Source organism: Neophocaena asiaeorientalis, unplaced genomic scaffold (assembly GCF_003031525.2).
Source record: "Neophocaena asiaeorientalis asiaeorientalis breed wild unplaced genomic scaffold, Neophocaena_asiaeorientalis_V1.1 scaffold689, whole genome shotgun sequence".
Classification (NCBI taxonomy): Eukaryota; Metazoa; Chordata; class Mammalia; order Artiodactyla; family Phocoenidae; genus Neophocaena; species Neophocaena asiaeorientalis.
Genome location: NW_020175666.1, coordinates 377,953 through 393,359, shown reverse-complemented (window position 1 = coordinate 393,359; position 15,407 = coordinate 377,953). Strand labels below are relative to the sequence as shown.

Here is a 15,407-nt window from a genome sequence, read left to right as displayed (position 1 = left end):
AAGCCATGTTGTAAATATATGTGCCGTCCTCTAGGCTTTACTGTTCTATTTACAGAGCACTGGCATAGTAGATATAACATAGTTCTTTTTTATTAATAAATTTATTATTTTTTAAATTTGCTTTTGGCTGTGTTGGGTCTTTGTTGCTGCATGCGGTTTTTCTCTAGTTGCGGCTTGCGAGCTTCTCGTTGCGGTGGCTTCTCTTTTTGCGCAGCACGGGCTCTAGGCACACGGGCTTCAGTAGTTGTGGCACGTGGACTCAGTACTTGTGGCTCCCGGGCTCTAGAGCGCAGGCTCAGTAGTTGTGGCCCATGGGCTTAGTAGCTCTGCAGCACGTGGGATCTTCCCGGACCGGGGCTAGAACCCATGTCCCCTGCATTGGCAGGCGGATTCTCAACCACTGCGCCACCAGAGAAGTCCCAATGTAACATAATTCTTAAGGGCCCTAGGATTTTCAGAATGGTAAATGAGCACTGGCTTCAACTTAAAGTTACCAGCTGCATTAGCCACTAACAAGATAGTCAGCTTCTCCTTTGAAGCCTCACACTGACTTCCGTTCTCTAGCAATGAGAGTCCTAGAAGGCATCTTCTTGTAGTGGAAGGCTGTATCATCGACACTGAAAACCCATTGTGTAGTGGTGCCACCTTCATTAATGACCTTGGCTAGATCTTCTGGATAACTTGCTGCAGCTTCTACATCGGCACTTGCTACTTCACCCTGCACTTTGAGGTTATGGAGATGGCTTCTTTCCTTATATATCATAAACAAACCTCTGCTAGCTTCAGACTTTTCTTCTGCAGCTTTCTCACCTCTCTCAGCCTTCATAGCATTGAAGAAAGTTAGGGCCTTGCTCTGGATTAGGCTTTGGCTTCAGGGAATTCTGTGGCTGGTTTGATCTTCTGTCCAGACCATTAAAACTCTCTCTGGATCAGCAATAAGGCTGTTTCTTACCATTTGTGCATTTGCCAGAGTGGCACTTTTGATTTCCTTCAACAACTTTTCCTTTGCAGTCACACATGGCTAACTGTTTGGTACAAGAGGCCTAGCTTTTGACTTGTCTCTGCTTTTGACATGGCTTCCTCACTAAGCGTAATCATTTCTAGCTTTTGATTTAAAATGAGAGACATGCAACTTTTCCTTTCACTCAGAGGCCATTGTAGGGTTACTAATTGGCCTACTTTCAATATTTTTGAGTTTCAGGGAATAGGGAGGCCCGAGGAGAGGGAAAGAGATGGGGTAATAGCCAGTTGGTGGAGCAGTAAGAACATAAGACATTTATCCATTAAGTCTGTCATTTTATATGGATGCGGTTCATAGCGCCCCAAAACAATTACAATACTAACATCAAAGACTACCGATCACAGATACATCATAACAAACATAATAATAACGGAGAAGTTTGAAATATTGTGAGAATTACCGAAATGTGACCCAGAGACATAAAGTGAGCAAATGCTGTTGGAAAAATGGCGCCAACAGACTTGCTCAATGAAGGGTTGCCACAAACCTTCAATTTGTAAAAAATGTAGTATCTGAGAAGCAAAAAAAAGCAAAGCACAATGAAACAAGATATGCCTGTATAATCTTCTCAAGAGGCATCAACCCAGGCTTAAAAGAATTCCCATACATTAAATTCTAAGTAAAATAAGCATTTCACAACAATAAATTACAAAATTCACAAGGGAAGAAGGTGCCACAAGTTAGGCTCAACAGAAACAGACGGCAGAACCAGACTCACAAAGACTTCAGGTATTGAATTATTAAACATAAAAAGTAACAATATGTAAAATGTTTAATAGCATAAAAGAAAAACTTGAAAATGTGGGGAAAGAATAAGTGACAATAAGTAACAACCAAACAGACTTGCAAAAAGAAAAAAAATGAAAAATTTGTAATTAAAAAACTTTGCGGCTGAATTAGGCAGTAGAATAAACATAGCAGAAGAAAGAATCAAGAAACAGAAAGATAACTCTGAAGATATCCAGAATGCAGTCCAGAGAGACAAAGTTGTGAAAAATATGAACGAGGCACGGGAAAGTGAAAATGTGGACTATTCTACTCGTCAGAATTTTGGCAGGAGATAATAAAGAGCATGAAGGAAGAAATCTTTTCAGTATACGGGCAAGAATTTTACAGAATTAGTCAAAGATACTAATTCCGAGATCCAGGAAGACCCAAGATGCCAAACAGAATAAACAAAGGGAAATCTCCACCTAGACATAATCATAGCAAAACTGTACAACACAAAGGAAATAGAGAAGATCTTTAAAAGCAGTCAAAAAGCAAAGATAAACCACCTACAATGGTATGGATTAGGCAGACTGATAGGTGATTTCTCAAAAATCTGACAGAAGACAGAAAGCAGAAGAATTATATTGTCAATGTGCAGGGAGAAGACAGCTCTCAAACTATAATAAAAATTGCACCAATTTTTACTTTTACTCAGTAAAACTATCATTAGAAAAGACAGACAAAAACTGAGTTTCCTACCAATAGACCTTTCTAAAAAAGTATTTAAGAATATAGATGAGGTAGAAACAAAACGATTTCAAGTGTAAGTTCTAAGGATTAATGACTAAAGATATCGGTAAATATTGACATGTATGAGCAAATTAAATAAATATCAATTATATAAAAACTATTATAATAATGTGAAATTTGTGAGGGAAACAAAATAGAAACTCAGTTTCTAAGGATTTCCTATTATTTGAGAAAGGGTAAACATAATGATTAACTTTAGCCTTTGCTAAGTATGTATGTCAAAGTACCTAATTACTAAGAAGCATATTCATAGAATGTAATTTTTATACAAGTAGAAAATTAAATGGAAAAAAGAGGGGGTAGCAATACAACCAGAATTAAGTCAAGAAAGAAAAACATTTAAGTACAAAAAAGTTGAAAAATTAGAAAACAAATAAATAACAAATAAATCCAAATATATTACTAACTACAATGAATGTAAATAGGTGAAACTCAGATTAAAAAACAAAGGTTGTCTTTTTCTAAAAAAAGTAAAATCCAGTTATATTCTATTTACAAGATATTCCAGGGGCTTCCCTGGTGGCGCAGTGGTTGAGAGTCCGCCTGCCGATGCAGGGGACACAGGTTTGTGCCCTGGTCCGGGGAGCCCCCACATGCCACGGAGCGGCTAGGCCCATGAGCCATGGCCGCTGAGCCTGCGCGTCCGGAGCCTGTGCTCCGCAACGGGAGAGGCCACAACAGTGAGAGGCCCGCGTACCGCAAAAAAAAGAAATTAATAATAGAAGATATTCCAAAGACATGAGAACATAGAAAGATTAAGGCAATGGCTAGAAAAAGACTTTTTAGGCAAGTACTTAACCACAAGAAGGCTGATACAAGGTAAAAAGAATTATTATACAGCAATACCACTTACATTAACACCAAAAAAAAAAAAAAAAAAGAAACAGGTAGGTATAAATCTAATAAAACATGTATAGAATCTATATTAGGAAAATTATAAAGCTCTGATGAAAGAAATCAAAGATCTAAATAAATGGGCAAGCACTCCATGTTCATGGATAGGAAAATTCAATACCGTTAAGACATCAGTTCTTCCCAATTTCATCTATACATTCAATGTAATCCCAATCAAAATACAGCAAATTATTTTGCAGACATCAATAAACACATTGTAAAGTTTATATAGAAAGGCAAAAGGCCCAGATAAACCAGCACTATATTGAGGGAGAAGATCAAAGTCCACTTGAAGAATTTCTATATGGCTGCAGTAATCAAGACAGTGTGGTATTAGCAAAAGAAAAAGACAAATAGATCAACAGAACAGAATAGAGAGCCCAGAAATAGACCCACACTAACACAGTCAACAGATCTTTGACAAAAGAGCAAAGGCAATTCAATGGAGAAAGGATAGCGCTTTCAACAAATATGGTGGAACAACTAAACATTCACATGCAAAATAATGAATCTAGACATCGACTTACACCTTTCACAAGAAAAAACTCAATGAATCATAGATATAAATGTAAAACACAAAACTACAGAACTTCTAGGAGATAACATAGGAGAAAATCACGGTACCCTTGGGTTTGGTGGTGACATTTTTGATACAACACCAAAAGCACTAGTCATGAAAGAAAAAATTGATAACTTGAACTTCATTAGAATTAAACACTTCCACCCTGTGATAGACACTGTTAAGACAATGAAAAGACAAGTCACAAAACATGCAAAAGCATAATGGTTTGCTATTCTGATGACTTAAAAATTAAAAACTCCTGCTCATCAAAAGATGCCAAAAAAGGAAGGGGAGGGGGTGGCAAAAGACAAGTCAAAAACTGGGAAAGATATTTGCAACAAACAAAACTGACAAAATATTAGTGTCCAAAATACATAAAGAAACCTACAAATTAATAAGAAAAAAACAAACCAACCAAAAGAAAAATGGGCAGTAGACGTGAGCAGGCACATCGTAGAAGAGGAAATGTATGTGGTCCATAAACATGGAAACAGGCCCAACCTCATCTGTAATCTGAAAACTGCAAATTAAAACCACAAGGAGATACCATTTACACCCATCAGATGGGCAAACAAGACTACTGGTGGTGAGGTGAGGAGTGACAGAGACTCTCATCCACTGCCCATGTGAACAGTCTGGCACACCCAGGAAGATTGAAGATATGGATATCCCATGCCTGGCAATCCTGGAGAAACTTTTGCAAATGTGCACAATGGCATAGTTTCTAATAGTTAAAAACAGGATATAACCCAAAAATCCATCAAATATAGAATGAATAATGTATTTTAATGGAACACTAAATAACATAGCAAACAACAATCAAAACTAAACTTGAGGACACGGGGAGGGGGAAGAGTAAGCTAGGACGAAGTGAGAGAGTGGCATTGACATATATACACTACCAAATGTAAAATAGATAGCTAGTGGGAAGCAGCCACATAGCACAGGGAGATCAGCTCGGTGCTTTGTGACCATCTGGAGGGGTGGGATAGGGAGGGTGGGAGGGAGACGCAAGAGGGAGGGGATATGGGGATATATGTATATGTATAGCTGATTCACTTTGTTATACAGCAGAAACACACACATCATTGTAAAGCAGTTATACTCCAATAAAGATGTTAAAAAAAACTAAACATGTATTATTTATTGACATATCTATGGGGGATAGACATAAAGAAAATCAAGGGAATAATTAACATAAAATTCAAGATGCACAACCTGAAGACAGAGTATACAAAAAGGGAGGCAGATGAGACTCAGGGGATACTCAGGGGTTTCTATAGGACATGCAGGTAATCATCATCTTTGGCTATGGGGTGGGTAACAGATGTTGTTTATGATTACACAAACTATACAAATATCTTTCATATACTCTTTTGTATACATATATACTTGACAATAAAAATTTTTCAATGAATAAAAGCAGAGAAATAATTATTAGGAACATAAAACTGCGTAATCTTACCAGGATACGAATGATTCTGTTTATTTGAAGAAATTTCTGAAAGAGTATCCAGGGAATCTGTTACTCTGTGAATAAAACAAGTAATGCAAACCTCATTAGAAGTAGCTGGTCTTCAGATTTATGACTGGTGCTTAACTGAGGATTTCACACCAGTGGTTCTTTCTTATTTCACTCGTTCGACAAGCATTTACTAAGCATCTATCATGAGCCAGGGATGAACTTCAATCGAGCACCACAGACAGGCAATATAAGCATAGTAAGTACAGAGAAAGTCAACTTCAGGTGAATTCATTTCAAATAGGGGCCTGACTTTGCTTCTTTGGAGCTTTATTTTCGAAGATGAAACTAAAAAATGTGCAAATTTTATTTTATGTGAAATTTAACAAATGTTAGGTTATAACTGTAAAAACACCACATTTCTACATTGAAAAAACATCAGCTGAGTCTGTGTATATATGTGATTTTTCTGATAAAACTGGCTAATACGATTCAACATGTTTTATTTTATACTTGACCCTAAGCACAATCATAAAGGTCACGTTCACAATAGGTCTATTTCTTTGATACTCAACTCATTCTTTATTTTTAAAAAGCCAATCCTGTAACAGTCTCATTTTCTTCCAATTGTTTACTGACCTAAATCTGCAGTCTTCATCCTATCAATCACTTGCATCAGCACACTTTGTTACCATAAAGAAATCCTGCAACTCTTACAATATTTGCAATTTCATCTTGCAATTCACATGCATCATTTTCACAAGATACATAACATACAGCAATCAATGAGAGACTAATGAATGCAGAGAATATGACTTGATGAAGAGGACAGATACTTGAGTTAAGCTGTGATGGAGAGTTGAGAACTTAATTCTAAAAGTGATCAGTTCATTAGTAATAAGCATGTAATGGTATGAACTGAGAATAAGAAAACTAACGCTATGCTGATAAAAACCACTTGAGTAAAAAATAGACAGAGAGAGAGAGAGAGAGAGAGAGAGAGAGAGAGAAAGATTAGATCCAGTCAGTGTCTTAGAATTTCTCTAAAGTAATATTGGTTGATATATAAGTTAACAGAAGAAAAAGCATTAACTAGATGATACCTGGGTGATAGTAGAAAACCATTCAAGCAGAGGAAAGTACCATGTGCATTCTGGGACAGGAGGCACATTTTTTAATGGAACTATTAAAATAAAAAAATTTTAAAAGGCCAGCTACAATCTGGGGAGGAGCGCAATGCAAGGTGAGGTTGTGATTGGTCACTATGTGATTGACTGTTCTCTCAGGAGTCCCTGGTTTAAAATTCTTCCTTGTTGAAGATCAGTGTTATCTTTAAAGAGCTCCAAAGCTGGTTTAAATTAGAAACTCCTCAAAATCAGGCACCATGTCTGTTTTATTTACTTATAGAACGCCTAGCACAGCACAAAGTGCTAAAAGACACTTAATAGTATTTGATGATGATGAATGAGACAATCAGAAGATGATAGGAAGACAGCTGGATAGAGAGAGCAGTTCATTTAGAGAGAGAGCCCTGCTTCTTCTAAGATGAGGGGGCTGCTTTTAAATGAATCACCTTAAAGAAGACCAAATAGATGGCAAAAAAAAGTAAAAAATGTGTGTTCCATAAACAAAGCAAGAAAAAGAAGATAAAACCAGGAGAGAGAAAGAGGCTTCACGATATAACAGAGAAGAAAGCCGTTACAGCATAAAAAACACTGAACAAAATTTGATCAATATTTACTGTGCATACAACATGCCAGAATGTGTTCCTTGGGTAATCAAACATGAAACGGAGAACCCCAGTCCTCATGACTAGGAGACAAATAAAACGTATGAGAGACTGTAGCAATGATCAAAATTCAAAATGTGAAATACAGTTTCTACCGAACTCTTATCACTTTTGCACCACCATAAAGTCAAAAAATGAGTTAATGAAGCAATGTGTTAATGAAGATTTGTTCAAAGTAATATGAGAACCCAGAAGACTGACTGGTGACTCAGTATGAATTTTATTCCCAAATCAATCATTTATAAGGTATAGGTCCTAAAGAAAGTCACTGGGCCTCTTTTAACCATTACAGGGTAATGGTTAAGAGTACACATTCTGATACTACACTACCTGAGCTCAAATCTCCACTTGGGAGCTGTGTACAACTGCACAACTCACTTAACCTCTCTGTGCCTTACTTTCCCCACCTGTGAAATAGGGATAACTGCAGTACCTGACACACAGGGTTGCTGCAGAGCAGTAAACAATACATACAGAGTACTTAAAACAGTGCCAGCACGTGTAAGTGCCACTAGCTACTACCCCTTTTTCTTCATTATAAAATGACTACTAAGAAAAACCCCAGCAAACTGCCTAAAAGCAAGGGCTTAGGAAAAAAACAACAGCAAAATAACAAACCTGGGCTGAGTCCAGCTCCACCATTAACTACTGTGCGAGATCAAAATATCCCACCCAAAACATGCCACTCTGGTGCAAAGATTATTTTGAGCTAAAGACATTTGAGAATCAACAAATGCAGGAAGAGGCTTTCTCTGAACTCCCCTGATGTGCCTAAAACAGATCTTCCCAAAAAAGAACGGAATTGTCATAAAGCCCCTTCCCGGGAGTCTCATCAAGCAGAGAAGACTGACTCATCACAGGAGGGAACATGAGGAGTTAACACCACACCCCAGACAGACGCTGTCACAGACTATCATATCCCCATCCGTTTTCCTAAGGGCCCACTAATTTTTCCTAACATCATCTGCTCCCTCACAAGTGGCCGTTCTCCCCCTCCCTTTCCCCTATTGAGATGGTCTATAAACTGTCCAATCTCACCACTACTTTGGGCATTCACTGCTTTCTGCGATGCCCCCATGCATGTAAAATTAACATTTAATAAGTGTGCATGATTTTTCTCCTGTTCATCTATCTGTTGTCAGTTTAGTTCATAGACAGGACAAGTTTTTCGTCCCCTACAGTAGCTATAGGACTTTAGCAAAGCTACTGTGTCTCTTGTAACTTTTCTTCACCTGCAGAAATAGGAATAATCATATTACCTTATACCTCACTGGGCCTGGGGGAGATTTAATGAAGTAACATGGTACAGAGCCCACCACTTACTAAATGCTCAATAACTATTTGTACAGATCCTCCTCAACTTACAACGGGGCTACGTCCCGATAAACCCATCTTAAGCTGAAAATGCATTTAATACACCTAACCTACTGAACAGCATCACTTAGCCTCGCCTACCTTAAATGTGCTCAGAACACTTTCATGAGTCTACAGTTGGGCAAAGTCATCTAACACAAAGCCTATTTTACAATAAAGTGTTGAATGTCTCATGTAATTTATTGAATGCTGTACTTCAAGTGAAAAACAGAATGCTTGTATTGGTACAGAAGTGTCGTAAATGTACTGGCTGTTCACCTCGTGACCACGTGGCTGACTGGGAGTTGCTGCTGCCCTGCTCAGCCATCTCGAGGGAATATCGTACTGCACATCGCTAGCTCAGGGAATGATCAAAATTCAAAATGTGAAATACAGTTTCTACTGAATTCTTATCACTTTTGCCCCACCATAAAGTCAAAAACTCGTAAGCTGAACCATTGTAAGTCAGGGACCACCTGTAGTTATTCTTTTCCAGCTCACCTGACCAAATACTTATTAGGATCAAATGAAACAACATTTAATCGAAGGTACTTTGTAAACTGAAAAGCATTATACGTTAAATGTTATAAAATCATGAATAATAAGAAAAGAATTATACTAAGTACATCATAGAAGAAGGAAAAGAATACAAAAATTACATGTAATTATTCAATAAGAAAAACAAAGTGAGAAAGAAAATGGATATAAAACCTGTTAAATCTGCCAGGAGGCAGTCACACAGTCTAGTTGGAAGGGAACAAGATGGGACTCCGAGGTTGAGATCATAGATCTATTCTCATGAATGTGACTATACCATACATGGTATTTCCTATTTAAAGATGAGTATCCCATTTCCCACCCACTGAAAAGCATACCAAGCCAACTCCTTTCAGCACAGTAAGTCATTTCACACAATAGCACCTGGAATTTCATGAGGACTCACTTCTGCTCGACTTTTTTAATAAAAACCAGAGTGAGCTGGTACAAAACTGTACTATCTTAAGAAGAAACACCGGGGAGGTATATTATATATAAATCCTTGAAGCTTCACTTCCCCCAAAGATCTACTGCTTATCTATTTTTGAAAACTAAGGAAATCAGAGGAAAAAGCCATTTTGGTTCCATTAGGTTTTTAGGAGAATGAATGGGGTGCCTGCTGGCAGGAAATTTAATGCAGTTAGGATGTGACTGAGGCAATCAGAGAGCATTTTTACTTTTGTTTGCATGACAGATTAAGCTTGCTGCTCTCACTGTTCAGAGCGGCAAACACCACTCCTACTAGCCTACACATACTCACAGGGTTTGCAAATGAGGAATAAAGGAGGTTTTTAAAATTGCAAACCCTCAGCAAAGCAAATTTAGCTTTCCATGAGCCTTCCCTCTGAAGAAGGTGGTTGGTTAACCCCTTGAAAGAAGACATGGGCTACAGTCAGGGCATGTCTTTAATATCAAATTAAGGACTCTAACTATAACCCACTGCACGTTACAAAAAGTTCTTGTGAATGGTGTAAATTTCATTGTTTCTCACCTTTGTACCCTGGATGGGGGAGCAAATATTCCATATCTTGGGGGACAACTAAAATACTGCACACCTCCAACTGAACCATCATTCTTGCCACGGGGTTTATCAAGCTCTATCCCGTACCAATATCCTAGAAGAAGAACATGGGATTTTAAAAGCATCCGCACTTCATCCAGAATTGTTATGCTGTTATACAGACCCGAAGTCTACACGGTTTAACGTGGTCACAAATGACCAAAATCCTCATGACCATTAAGCCTTCAAATGATGCAATTATACAACAAAATTTGAAAAATTTTCAACTAGAAAAACATTTTACAAGCATAATTGCAGAGTTATACATTAGGGGAGAAAGATAAAATGTACAAACACGAATTTGGCAAGGATTAGCTATTATACAAGTAGTGTATGACCAAAATATACCTAAAAGCTACAATAAGAAACTGTCCTTAACTCAGTAGTATGGTCTGTTTAAGTTGAGAGCAGTGTAGCATGATACTGAGATGTATAAATCATAAAATGAATATGCAATCTTTTCATTTTACTCTTCCAGTATTAGAATACCACAAACAGTTCTGAAATAATTAAAGGGGGACAAAAATAATATGGAAAATATGACTAGACTTCATGGTGACTCTTCTTTTTCTTTCATTTTTTCCCTACCCAGGAAGGAAAAAAAAAAATCATTTTTAACCTAAATGAAAAGATTTAGGTTAGTTAATAGGAATGATTTTCTAAAAGGCTTTTAAGTATTTAAAAGGGCCCACTCTGAGGAGAGTAATAGGATTTCCTTTTCTAGAGAGCATAAAATTAAAATAGTGAGGTTGCTTTTAGTGTGGCAAATATTAGATAAATGGACATATACTCCTAGAGTAATGGCTCTGGATGAGGCTACCTCCAGTTCAGTTAAAAGTACCTGACAGGGCTTCCCTGGTGGCGCAGTGGTTGAGAGTCTGCCTGCCGATGCAGGGGACATGGGTTCGTGCCCTGGTCTGGGAAGATCCCACATGCCGTGGAGCGGCTGGGCCCGTGAGCCATGGCCGCTGAGCCTGTGTGTCCGGAGCCCGTGCTCCGCAACACAAGAGGCCAGAACGGTGAATGGCCCGCGTACCGCAAAAAAAATAAAAAAAAAAAAAAAAAAAAAAAAAGTACCTGACAGTCCACTCATTTTTGTATTTAAAAGTAGAATACAATAGTAATTGTATGTGGTCTCTTAGAATCAGTAACAAATAAAAAAATAAGGATACAGATATTGAGAAACTTATGACAAATGACAAAATACAAAAATATTGTTCCCTTCAGATTAATAGTTCAAAGAGTCAATTGTATAACCTCTAAAATGACAATCTAGAAGTTCTTAATTTTCTTCCTCTTACGTTCAAAAAGATGATACCTGAGTCCATTCCCGATATTGGAGTTTGAGTTGAAAAGACTAACGTAATGCGTGTAACTGTCTTTTATACTTAAACAGTCCTACCCTGCACAGGCACAGAGTGAGGTATACAAACCCACTGCTCAGCCATACTAATGCTCAGTCATCACATTTCTGAATGTCGCTAACTGGGTTACTCTGGTTGCCACTGTTATTTCTGAGTGCCACGGTTGTAATTTTCCAAGTTTTACTTCCTTCTGCCTTTGATGCTTTCCTATATAATTTTTGCATTTTCCCATTTTAATACACCATATCACTGCTACATATTTACCATGTAACTCCTGAAAGTGTGTAGCACACAGCAGGAAGGCATTATGGCAAGTGTTAACAATAGTGACTGCATACTGTCTGGATACTTTCTTTCAGAGGTGGCACTGCTAAACATGCTGAAGGGGCTAAACATGCCCTCTGTCAGGTCTAGATCTTATCATCTATAAAAAGCCTAGATATTACCACTGTCCTATAGAACTGATTGATCTAAATTTTGATGCCACAAGAAATACACGCTACTTCTTTCTGAAAGAGCAGAAGGACCTCAATGAAAAATTTCCAACTTTTATATTTGCTTATTACTTCTCAAATTTCTAAATGCTCTACACTAGGAGTTTAAAAATTCGGGCTTCCCTGGTGGCGCAGTGGTTGAGAGTCCGCCTGCCGATGTAGGGGACACGGGTTCGTGCCCCGGTCGGGGAAGATCCCACATGCCGCGGAGCGGCTGGGCCCGTGAGCCATGGCTGCTGAGCCTGCGCGTCCGGAGCCTGTGCTCCGCAGCGGGAGAGGCCACAACAGTGAGAGGCCCGCGTACCGCAAAAAAAAAAAAAAAAAAAAAAAAAAAATTAAAAGCCAACCTAAAACAACTGCTTCCCAACAAAACAAATCGTTCGAGCCTCGTTTAATAAAACCAGAGAAAGGAAGCTCAGAAGACATGGTGATTGTGGAAAAATAACCTACCTTTGGGATTCCTAGGTTTTTATTTGAGAACCATATTAAGAACATTCTAACTAATCTCAATTACTACCTGGTGCCCTAAGAGAGACATGAATTATAAAACATATAGCCCATCTCCAATCCATTAGCAGCTGGACTGCAATTATAAATGGTACTAATGAAACAAGCATGTGTTGGGAGACAATTCTCCATGTTTCTACAGGCCTTATGGACAGAGGCATTGACTTTTCATGGATGTGTGTAGAGAAGATGGCCTTGGGGGATGGAGACAGAGTCTCTCCCAGCACAAAAGACAGGCATGCTTATTGTCTAGTACAAAGGTTCAGATTCCTTAAGCTCAGGGCTCCTCTCCTATAGCATAAACCACTGGGTGTACAGGTGTCACCTGGCCCTCCCTATCTCACCCCCTGGGAACTGGGGCTCAGGAAACAGAAGAAAATGCTGCCACTTTGGCTACCACTATTGCAGAGAGCACTGAGGTCCTCTATCGCTGACCCAGGGGCCTACCATCTTCCGCCAGCATCTATGAAACCATGGCAATCCAACTTGTTAACCTGCAAATAGGGTAAAATCTCAGATCCTTCAGAGTTCTTGACAGAAGGCTACAAACTTTTTTAAAAAAATCAATGTTCTAGGCAACCATTTCCTAAAATGCTGCAATGCCACCATGTGTCAAAACAGCATATTACTATTTAAAAATACAAACATGGTTTTATTCAACTGGCTTCTGTCTGAAATTACAATCAGAAATTACTGAAAATATAAAAGAAAGATAATCTTTACTTTTGGAAACACAATGTTAAGTCTAGATTGGAGTGAGTATATAAATACACAAACATGCATTTTTAAGATCCCACCGTGCGCAAACGTCTTTCATTTTCCTTTGAACCGCTTCGTTTGCTTTTCTCTCCAAGCCACTCTGTTAAGAGCTGTACACAGTAAACTCATTATCCACTCATTTTCAAGATCATGCTTAGAGCACAGATCTAATCCTAAAATGTTTTCTCTGTTATTTAGCACACTTGGCAATCAGTGAGAGTAAAACTGGAGAGCAACAACTAACTTTAACTTCAGACAATTTAAAACACAAATGGCAAGAAAAATTCATTAGTAACCATCAACCTGAGTAAAAACAGTCTGCATTTGAATCAATGTTTTCCATTCTCTGTGCCATAGCCACCACCCACAAGAACTATTAATCAAGAATTCTCTGTAAGTTTTATTTACATGTAAACTTTTAAACCTTTTGTTATCTAAAGAATTCAAGTTGAGCAAAGACTATACAGATGAGTTACCTGGAGCGAAGTTTGTTGTCCCAAAGAACTTAACGGTACCAATTCTCTGGCCTACCACCAACACCCTATCTCCAAGGCGGAGTTCTCCTTCACAGCGTGCATTATTTGCTACAGATGTTGCTGAGGAATTCAAACCTGTTTTGGGGTTGGTTGGGGAAGGGGATGGGGCAGGAAAAGAGAAAAAACAAAGGGAAACTCAGAAAGCACATAAGCCAAAAAACGACTATTTATTCTAACCAGTCTAGTTAGTTGGAGATTTCAATACATGCTACCTTTCCTTATACACAGCATCTAAGTTGTGTTTCTCACATGTGAAGTAAAGCTACTCAAAAGAAATCTGAAGGGTTTCCTGAGACAATCATTGCCACAGGAACTTACACTTGATTCCTGGTGAAGTATCAACTTTACCTGACTTCCTGGTGACACTCTCTACTAGAACAGAGGTCAGCACACCTGTTCTAACTAAAGGGCTACATGGTAAATAATTTAGGCTTTGCAAGCCATACTACTCTGCACAACTATGCAACTCTGCTGTCACAGCACAAAAACAGACAGACTAAATGGGCACAACATGTTCCAATAAAACTTTATTTACAAAAATAGGTGGTAGGTTGGATTTGCCCCATGGGCGATAGTCCACCAATCCCTATTCTAGTAAAATGCTAGAATCACAGTAGTGCGGTGGGACTCAGTGTAAATGATACATACATAAATGTAATTTAAAAGTGAAATTGCTATAAGATTCCAATTACCCCAAATTGATTTCCTTATTAGAAACAAAAGCACTCCCTGCCCAGACCTTGATTCAAACCTAAAGCCTGCAACTCCCGCTACTGAACATCAGAAGACCTGGAGAAACACCGCCTTGAAAGCTGTTCAACTATAACAGAGAAGAGGTGGGCCCCTGAGGCTTCTCCCATCAGTCCATGAACAGATTTGAGTGGCTGCCATCTGAGAAGGCCTGGGTAACCCTGCATGAGGGTGCGGGATAGAGGGTAAGTCAGACTGTTAACAGGGAGAAACTAAAAACATGGTAACAAATGAGGAACACAAACTCAGGGAGAAGGAAGGTCTGGATCAAGTGTACATTAAAAAGTCCTTGGCCCTCAAAATAACTAACATTTCCCAAGCACTTCACGGTTTACAAAGCGCTTTTCATGAGAATTATAATCATAGGTAAGAAACAAACTCAGGAATTAATGAAGACATGGTGTTCATAGGAGTCGGTGGCACACCTGACTTTAAAACCCTGACCCTGTGACCAGAAACTCTCACGTCTGTCCCCACGCTGCCTGCAGACGATGGACCAAGGACAGAGAGTTCAACGTGGACTACAGTGGGGCTGAGCTCACAGACGTCCTCCCCAACCTCTCCCATCCCCCAATCTCTTCTCTCTGCTCCTCTTTCTCCTTAATCCTCTGTCCTTAGCTTCCCCTAAATGTCCACCCTCTGCAGTCCACATCTACCCCAAATGCAAACGAACAGAGAAAGCGGAATATCTACTCACTCCAGCAATACTTTCTTAAGAAAACATCTCTGGGGCTCGGAACTTTCTCTCACACATCTCCCTCCCCTTTTTTTTTTTTTTTTTTTTTTTTTTTTTGTTGC

General features: G+C 38.7%; 1 protein-coding gene across 1 annotated transcript in view; it reads right to left on the bottom strand.

The window, feature by feature from the left end:
- The window catches only part of CLIP4 (CAP-Gly domain containing linker protein family member 4), a 60,960-nt gene that overhangs the window by 10,167 nt on the left and 35,386 nt on the right, over positions 1–15,407 (bottom strand). The window contains exons 12-14 of the mRNA XM_024731514.1: positions 13,800–13,934; positions 10,131–10,254; positions 5,464–5,528 (exon numbers count right to left, since the gene is read on the bottom strand). Coding sequence (XP_024587282.1) covers positions 5,464–5,528; positions 10,131–10,254; positions 13,800–13,934 — 324 coding nt within the window. The remainder of the gene's footprint in view (positions 1–5,463; positions 5,529–10,130; positions 10,255–13,799; positions 13,935–15,407) is intronic.